The following is a 9382-nucleotide window of genomic DNA, read 5'->3' as shown; positions in this document are numbered from 1 at the left end:
ATGCAGCTGACATTAACACAGCTGAATGACCGAAATCTGTTATTGCTGTTCTTTTGATATTTGACAGATTTTGGTCAATCAGAGTAAGCAACCCAAACACATTTAATCTGACATTGTAAATTCTGATTTGGACCATTTTCATATGTGAAAATAAATCATTGGCTATATTTTTAATTTTTTACAATGTGACGGCAGTGTGTGAACTGTCAGTATTAATAAGGTTTTTGCATCAACAAGGACAAAAGAAATAATTTAATCCACAACTACTCAACAAAGGTCTGAGGCATTAGATAGTTGTAGAATTGACAAGTTGTTGCAAACCTTTTGATATTATAAGCTATACACACACAGTACTCTAAAAGGGTTTAGCAATGTGTTGTAAAAGCTAAAATAAACCATTTAAAGTCTGTTAATTTTGCAGATCTCTTTCCAAAGCTATAAAGCATGTTCCAGGGTGTTTAAATTGTGTGAGAGCATGAGTGCTTTGTTCAGTGTGGAGAGGTCAGTGAATGACAGTAAAAGGGCCCTTAAAATCTCTTTCAGGATAATCAGAATAGTAAAACAGTATCCAAGAGAGAGTACCCAAACAACTTCACTTGTATAGTTGCTCGGTTATGTGAAAGAATAAGTTATAGCACATTTCATGACTTGTGTACAAAATAAATAAATCCATCCATCCATCTTCCAAACTCCTTGTCTTATTGCGTGTGTGTGTGTGTCTGTGGTGGTCCTGGTAATGTTATGGGGACCAAATGTCCCCACAAAGATAGTAATACCAGTAATTTTTGGCCTTGTGGGGACTTTTTTGTTTGTTTAACCCCTATGAGGAAAACAGCATTTAAATCATACGCAATAGATTTTTGAAAATGTAAAAAAGGGGGATAAAATGTAAAGGGGGATATAATATACAGTTTATGCAGTATAAAAGTCATTATGTCTATGGAAAGGCACCCATCATATATCACATAAATCAAAGTTTTTGGTGGCTTCAATATCTAGAGTTGTTTGTCAAACCGTCAAACAAAACTGACATTTGAATACAGTCAGCATAACAATTTGTGTACAAAAGAAAAAAAGATTTTACTTTTCTTATCAAGCTAAGGTTCCAAAATATGTTTTTTTCGTGTGGTGTCAAAGTAATGAATATTATTATTATTATATATTTTTTATAGGGGAAAATCTGAGTTGCATAGTTGCCGCAAACGCATCAAAATATTACATTTTTGGAGTTTATAACTAAAATAAATACAACAACAACAACAATATTATTAGCATTACAGCCTAAGTAAAAAATAAATTGGCTATTGTAGGCTACAGTATGTGTTTTTTTATGGTTCATTTTAGGTTATACAACAGTTTTACAATTTCTCAACAAAAAACAAAAGTTTTTTTCTTTAGCCTACTTCTAGTGTCATTGGGGTGTTGCCTACTATTCAAGGAAGGTGTTTTTTAAAAAGTGAAGGCGGGGTCTGCTGTTCTTTGGACGGCAGCACAGCACTGATCAACAGCATTACTTCACATCACAACTCATGAGCTGCAGCACTTAACGAAATACAGTCCTGGACGTACTTTAACTAACCTTTTTTATTTTTTATTACCTATTATTATTTTTTGTTTCTTGCTTTTGACATCTCAAAACTGTATCAGTTTTGTCTTGAATATATAGGCTACTTGTGTATTAAGATAAAACCATGTGCTTTACTATAGAGTGCAGCACTGTGGCATTATGGCAGAGCAAATGTTGCTGCACTTTTACCTCCAAGAGATGAAGAGACATTAATTTGGATATATATCTATATTGTGAAGGAAAGCGGGAAACAACAAACAAACATGGAGACATTTACAATTCAAGATATGCTCATCAATTCCACTGATATTTATAAAATATTATGTGGATTAGGAATCGGGAATTTGTCGGAATGTAAAAATGACAGTGACAGCACGTTCGAACCAAAAGGTAAAAAAAATTAACTTTTATATTTACATTTATATTTTATATAGACCTAAATAGATTTACATATATTCATATTGTAATTTTATTACCTTTAGTCTTTGCATTAGTGCAGGCATTTGTGTCGAGAGATGTGTGAACGAACCAGTTTCGTCTTGCCTGTTCAAAAGACAAAAACTGCTTGTTAAAACTTGTAAAATATGGTATTCTCATCTCGTGCTCTCGTGTTTGTTTGTCAGATATGAACCAGACCGTGCGGATCGTGCTGTATGTGTTGATCTTCCTCCTGAGCTTCATAGGGAACAGCCTCATCATCACTGTTCTGGTGCGGAACCGGCGCATGCGGACGGTCACCAATCTGTTCCTGCTGTCTTTGGCCGTCAGTGATCTGATGCTGTGTGTCTTCTGCATGCCCTTCACACTCATCCCCAACCTCATGAAGGACTTCATCTTCGGCAGCGGCATGTGTAAAGTGGCCACGTACTTCATGGGTGAGTCATTTTGATATGTGTAGTTCACAGCTTCCTCTGTCAGATAGTAAAAACACCGTAAACAATAGTGTTGGTTTAACTTAAAAAAGTAAGTCACATGGTTGCCTTAAAAATTTGAGTTCATTGAAATAAAATAAAAAATGAGATTTTAGTTTTTGGAGACTTTTACATTTTCAACAATTAGTCCAACTGAAAATGAACATGGGAACTTTCTCAAATAGTTGACCATTTTTTTCAGATTTTTTTTTTTATTATTTTTATTGTGAGTGGTGCCTGGTGATACAGGTTTAATTTTACTTGTGAGTTCTACACATTTGGTCTCTTTTTTTCTTTTTCTTTTAAAATATGATACTAATTATTCTCTTTGTAAATAAGGTAATTCAGATGACAGCAGATCATTTAACATACATTAATTTCATCTTGAATCAAACAATTAATTTTATTTTCTCCAAAAAAATATCTGAAGGCTACATGCTGTTAGGCTATATTGTAGCCCATAGTTCAAACAGGTTTTGCTATGGTACCAAAACTGGTTACACTTACATTTTTTTAACAGTATGTGTACTTACAATACTGGTAATATAAGGTCACTACATTCATTAAGGTTAGGTTTAGGGGTATGTTCTGGGTTAGTACCTAGTTATAACTCGGTTATTGTAATTCTTATACATGTACTTATTATATGCGGAACAAGACTGTAAAATAAAGTGCTACCATAGTAACTGTATTACTTTGAGTGTGAGTATCATGATACACTTCTGTATAAGAATGTCTAATATTCTCTGATCTGACAAGCATCTTTTTACCTTAAAAAAAAGGAAATCTGATAACATTAAACGCGAGAGAAGCAGACTATAAAGGGTCACTTAACAAAAGGAAATGCTTAATGTTCCACCTGCTTTTTTCTCGCATTTGGTTTGTAAAAAAGATTGATTTAGAGAAGTATTATTATTCATTAATGGGCTAAATGCAGACCACACACACAGTGAAGCTTGCACTAATAGAAATACAACGCTTTTTATTCTATTGTAAGCCTCAATTGTAACGACAAGAGTATTTTCTTTTTCCACCCTTGAGATTATAGTTTATTGGAAGGCACATTCATTTTAAATTCATGTTTATGACTTGTTGAATTGTGTAACAATTCTGAAAACTATTTATAGCCAGTTGGTTGCACACTTCCAGATGTTGCAAATGGGAAATGTAAACAATTTAGTAATTAGACAATGCCACTGTCTCTTTATTTGATGCATCAGCATGTTTTATGTGTTTGTTTTGTGGTATTCTGTAATACTTGTTCATGATAAAGCTGACGCAATTTATATGCTCTGTTGTTATTACTGCGTGTATGTTAACATTGCTGTCTAATTAACTGCTTTCTTACTATTTGCAAAGGGTGCAGTGTTACGCCATTAAGTTTATTAACAGTTCATGCCTTTGTTATCAGGGCTTAGAGATATTTGTTATGAAGTTTTCCTGTCTGTTCCCATTTTTGTGTTTACTGTTGTTTATAGACGCATATATATATATATATATATCAGACCTCCTGAGAATCAGTACTTTAACAAGCCCAGATTTATTTCTGTATGTGCAACTGAGTTCTGTGTGTCCAAACATACAGGTATTTCGGTGAGCGTATCCACATTTAACCTTGTGGCCATCTCTCTGGAGCGCTATAGTGCCATCTGCAACCCCTTTAAGTCCCGTACCTGGCAGACAAAGTCCCACGCTGCAAGAGTCATCACAGCCACTTGGGTCGTGTCTTTTCTGCTCATGCTGCCTTATCCGATAGGCAGCACCCTGGTGCCTTTCATGCGCAGTAACAACAGCACAGGCAACATGTGCCGCTTGGTTTGGCCCAGTGATGTCATGCAGACCTGGTAAGATTTATTAGGACTGTGTGTTTCTTATTCTTTTTGAGGATAAGGTGTTAAAGGGATAGTTGACCCAAAAATGAAAATTAGCCCATGATTTACTCACCCTCAAGCCATCCTAGTTGAATATGATATTCTTCTTTCAGACGAACACAATCAGAGTGATATTAAAAAATGTCCTGGCTCTTCCAAGCTTTATAATGCCATTGAATGGTCGTTTCCGTTTTGAAGTCCATAAAAGTGCATCAATCCATCATAAAAGTGCCCCACACGGCTCCGGGGGGGTTAATAAAGGCATTCTGAAGTGAAGTGATGCGTTTGTGTAAGAAAAATATTCATATTTAAACTCTATAAAGTAACATATAGCTTCCGGCCAAACGAACATATGGATTCTACTTAAGTGTAAGCGCAACTTCTGCGAGTTCTGCTGATATTTACGCTACGCCATGACGCACTTCGCTACTTCTGACGTCATAAGTTGCGCTTTAGGCGCAAGTAGACTGCGTATGGCTGTTGGCTGGAAGCTAGAATTTTACTTTGTAACATGTTAAATATGAATATGTTTCTTACACAAACGCATCGCTTCGCTTCAGAAGGCCTTTATTAACCCCCCAGAGCTGTGCACTTTTATGGACTTCAAAACAGAAACGGCCATTCACTGCCATTATAAAGCTTGGAAGAGCCAGGACATTTTTTAATAACTCTGATTGTGTTCGTCTGGAATAAGAATGTCATATATACACCTAGGATGACTTGAGGGTGAGTAATCATGGGCTAATTTTCCTTTTCGGGTGAACTATCCCTTTAAAGGAATAGGGACCAAAAAGAAAAAATTCTGTCATAATTTATCGTCATGTTGTTCCCACCCTGTATGCTGTTATGTTTTCAGCAGCAGTTATTTACACTAAGAGTAAAAAAGACTTGATTATATTTATACTGAGTGTAAATAGTGGTAGATACTGTTTGCACTATGTATAAATGCAAATAGGGACAGATATTCACACAAAGTGTAAATAGAACTAATATACAGTAATGTTTCTACTAAAGGTAAAACATCAGAGCATTGGAGTTAGTGAGAATTGCCGTTGCTAACATGATTATTTGCACTAACTGTAAAGACACTTTTTTCTATGGAATACAAAAGAAATTTCAAAAAACTTCATGCTTCTCTTTTATTCATTCAATAAGTTTTGTGTGACCATGCATGTTAAACCTTACAAAAAAATAAGTATACTTTTAAGTATACTTAAGTAAAGATCAAGTATATTTTTTAAGTATACTTATGTAGTAAGTATACTGATATCAATGTACAAGTAGTATACTTGTAAGTGTACTAGTACTACTTGGAATTAATTTGGCCCACCTTTTAGTGTATAAAAGTATACTTTAAATGTAAACGTTGAATACACAACTAGTTTACTATGTTTTAATTTCTACTGCAACTATACTACAAGTGAACTTATAGGTAAACTGGTAGTTTATTAGTTAATAGGTATTTTTTTTAGTTTATGAAAGTTCACTTTTAAGTATACTCTTAGTTAACTACTAGTTTAGTAGTTACTGCAAGTATACTTATAAGTTTTCTTTTAAGTGAACTTAACATCATACTAATAGTTGACCAATAGTTTTGCACTTTAAGTATGCTACTATGTTCCGATTGGTATTCATTTTTATACTTAATATAAACATTTAGCTTACTTTAATTCTTTCCCCGCCAGCGGGGTTTTTTTTTTAAGCTAAAAAAAAAATTCTTACCATCGCCAGCATTTTTGATAATTTTCACAAAGATTTTATGGTCCCAGAATATTTAGTTGTATGAATATATATCAAAAGAAAGAACAGAGACAAACAAACAAACAAAAAATTATAAAAACTTGAATGTGGGTAAGTAAAAAAATTTAAAAAGCAACATTTTGAACAAAGAGCTGAGAAAATCAGGTTTTTGTCAAAGACTTTGTCCGGATGGGATTCAGAACGATGATCAAAACACAGATGTAGTAGTTCGAGTCCATCAACACCCCCAAATCTTCACATTCGTTTCCTCTTCATGGGTTCGATATTTCATGCAGTAACGTTAGGCAGTTTTGATTTACATGCTGTTTAATGTTTGATGATCCCCTTATTTTACATGTGCACAAGCAATGCTTCTATCGCTGGTTTCTGCTTCTTCTTCATGTGCCTCATTGCTAAGATACGCATGACAAATTAAAACAATACTTGTTTTAAAATCGGCTCTGTTCATAGTCTGAAGGTACTAAAATTGGAGTGTGTGCCCAATCATGTAGTACCAGATTTTCATGGAAATCTGTTAACTCCCCAAAATCTGCAAATTGGCTCTGATTTTCAGCAAGTAGCATCAACAACTCCAGACTGCAAATCAGGGCAAACGCTGTCTAGTGTATTCCAGCCTTTAAGCTCCACTAAAATTGTGAATGTGGTCCAAAAACTCTACAAACCAATGAAGGTGGAAGTGAAATAGTGAATGGAAATCAGCTGTAAGATTCTTCAAAGATTCTACTTGACCAAAAAAAACAAAAAAAAACAAAAAAAAAAACAATTTGGAGAGGTTTGGAATGACTTGAGGATGAGTAAACCATTTTAATTTGAGGGTAATCTATCATGTAAATGTAAACATAGAAAGCTACCCAGCATTTGCCGTCTTAAAGGGATAGTTAACTTTGAAATTAATTTTTGGTATGTTTTAGCTTACCTCAAGGGCATCCAAGATGTAGGTGTCTTTGTTTCCGCAGTAGTTTCAATTCTGATATTTTTAGGTCAAACCGTTCTTGTCTGTCAGTCATATAATGCAGGTCTATGGTCACTTCCTCAAAGAGCATGCACAGAGAAGTCCAAATTAAACATGATTTAATGACTCGTAAATGCTAGTACACATTGATGGCCTAAGACACGAAACGAGCAGTTTGTGTGAGAAAACGAACAGTATTTATATCGTTTTTACCTCTTGTAAACACAGCCAGGTCCAAGTGATCTGAGGGCGCGGGCGCTTCGGTCTTTTCCGGCAAGCGCCGGAAGTGATCTCTCGCACGAACTATCCCTTTAAGGTTACTTTTCAGATAAAAAAAATACTGTCAACCCCATGTCTGACTTTGCAACTGACTTATCTCTCTCTCTCTCTCTCCCTCTCTTTTTAAGGTATGTTTTCCTGTTGCTGATACTCTTTCTCGTGCCTGGGATCATAATGATGACAGCTTATGGCCTCACCTCACTCGAACTCTACAGGGGAGTCAAATTTGAAATGGCTAATAGGAAGTCAAACAAAGGTATGGGAAAAAAAATCATAGACTTCCTGACCTTAATATTTCAAATGTGTAATTATCATATAAAAGCCTCTTAAATTGAGTTGTTCAGTCATGAAGTCAATTTGTAGGACAACCCAGAATGTGCCCTTCAATTGGAATCAGAATTATCATAAATTAGAGTTCTGAGCACCTAAACGACCAAGTGAAGTTGAATTTACAATGGAAAATTTGGATTCGGATATACTCTTTTTGCGCACTGTTTTTCGCGTACTATATAGTATGGAAATAGTCTATGAGAAAAGATGAGAATTCACAATATTTTCCCACTAAAACGTTATTCTATTTTTTAAACGTAATGTTATTTTGTAAAATGGGCGGTTATGAATAATGTGTGAAATAATTATTGAATAATTATTTACCTTGACTAGCCCTACTATGTTTTCCTTTTAGATCTATTGGCAGACATTTCTTTTGCATTCATTTATTTAAGCATAGTTGAGAAGCTGCTTTAGGATTACAAACAGAACAGCTTTATCTTGAATCAAATAATCACGGTTTCATCCTCACTTTGCTCACTAGAGAAAGAGTACGCCGCGTCCAATCTGAAAAATGGCGACAGCGACGGCTGCTACCTCCAGCCGTCTAAGAGGAAGCGCGCCGAACCCGTGACGCTCATCTTCAGCAACCCAAAATCCAAACTGAGAAGGGTTTGCAGCAACAGCCCCACAGCAAACCTCATGGCCAAGAAAAGGGTCATCCGCATGTTGCTGGTGATCGTGGCGCTGTTCTTCCTCTGCTGGACGCCGATCTTCGTCGTCAACGCCTGGAGAGCCTTCGACAGACGTTCGACCGATCGTCTCCTCTCAGGAGCGCCGATATCCTTCATCCACTTGCTGTCCTACACCTCCGCCTGCGTCAATCCTATAGTCTACTGTTTTATGAACAAACGCTTCAGACAGGGCATTCTGGCGACATTCACCTGCTGTAGGGATGATTTCGATGAAGTCAGCAGGAGCAGCAGCCGACGGAGCGCCAGAGGAGCTGGAGGGCTGGGAACGCGGTTTGGAGGAACCGGACAGACCGACGGTAACACGCAAACCTCAGGAACGCTTACCAGGCAGACTGACACCAGTATCCGTGGCTCGGCACAAGCGTAGCTGATACTCATCAAACCCTGAAAATTGCAGCGTAGGAAGCCATTTTGGTTTAACAAAGAGTTTATCTTGATATGATATCAAAATTGTTCAGACCTTGGCAGGGCTGTACACAGACATTTTGGGGGGAAGGTGCTCTAGTAAAAAAAAAAAAGTACCTCTTTTAAAATTATATATAAAAAGTAACGTTTCCTATTGTTGATCATCTTTTAAATAAATTACACTATTTAAAACTATTCCCTATAGGCCTTATACCAATGAACTGAAATCAGTATTATTATCGAAATCCATTTGACTGCAATTACAATTGCCTAAATAATGTAATGAGATTATTGTTTCTAATATAGAAATATGAAATGATACTATTATATATTAAATTAAAACCGACAGTAGATGGCAGCAAGTCGTAGTAAGTGAACCATCGTCCATTTAACCAATTCATTCAAACCGGCTGATTCATTCATGAAAGAAGTAACTGTCCGGTAAGTTTATGAATGGCTCATTGAATCATTGACTCCCCCGATGTGTTAATAAATGGTGAATCATTCAAGAACGAAACACCGCTGTGTGTTGCAGCTTCTCTGCTTTGTTTGGAACTTTTTTTGTTGGCAAAATAGAGGAAAAACATTCAAAATTGTCAATGTCAGTGTCT

The 9382-nt window shown here is 36.0% G+C and overlaps 1 protein-coding gene across 1 annotated transcript; it reads left to right on the top strand.

Annotated features, from left to right (window-relative positions):
• Window positions 1-1606: 1606 nt before the first annotated feature.
• On the top strand, window positions 1607-8788 carry cckar (cholecystokinin A receptor). Its single transcript, XM_056258921.1, has 5 exons — window positions 1607-1957; window positions 2191-2442; window positions 4064-4322; window positions 7470-7597; window positions 8156-8788. The coding sequence occupies exons 1-5, from the start codon at window positions 1831-1833 to the stop codon at window positions 8731-8733; spliced, it is 1344 nt and encodes a 447-aa protein (XP_056114896.1). The 5' UTR covers window positions 1607-1830; the 3' UTR covers window positions 8734-8788.
• The last annotated feature ends 594 nt before the right edge of the window (window positions 8789-9382 follow it).

This window comes from Rhinichthys klamathensis, unplaced genomic scaffold, assembly GCF_029890125.1.
Source record: "Rhinichthys klamathensis goyatoka isolate OS25496 unplaced genomic scaffold, OSU_Roscu_1.1 h1tg000161l_1, whole genome shotgun sequence".
Taxonomy (NCBI): domain Eukaryota; kingdom Metazoa; phylum Chordata; class Actinopteri; order Cypriniformes; family Leuciscidae; genus Rhinichthys; species Rhinichthys klamathensis.
The sequence above is the reverse complement of the archived record's forward strand: the minus strand, read 5'-3'. Positions and strand labels throughout refer to the sequence as shown.

What these genes read in the sequence shown, in the direction of transcription:
- cckar (XM_056258921.1), top strand. Translation starts at nt 1,831, where the DNA reads ATGGAGACATTTACAATTCAAGATATGCTCATCAATTCCACTGATATT. An exon ending in AGTGGCCACGTACTTCATGG is followed by an intron (nt 2,443 to 4,063) that starts GTGAGTCATTTT and finishes CCAAACATACAG; the next exon opens with GTATTTCGGTGAGCGTATCC. An exon ending in TAATAGGAAGTCAAACAAAG is followed by an intron (nt 7,598 to 8,155) that starts GTATGGGAAAAA and finishes TTTGCTCACTAG; the next exon opens with AGAAAGAGTACGCCGCGTCC.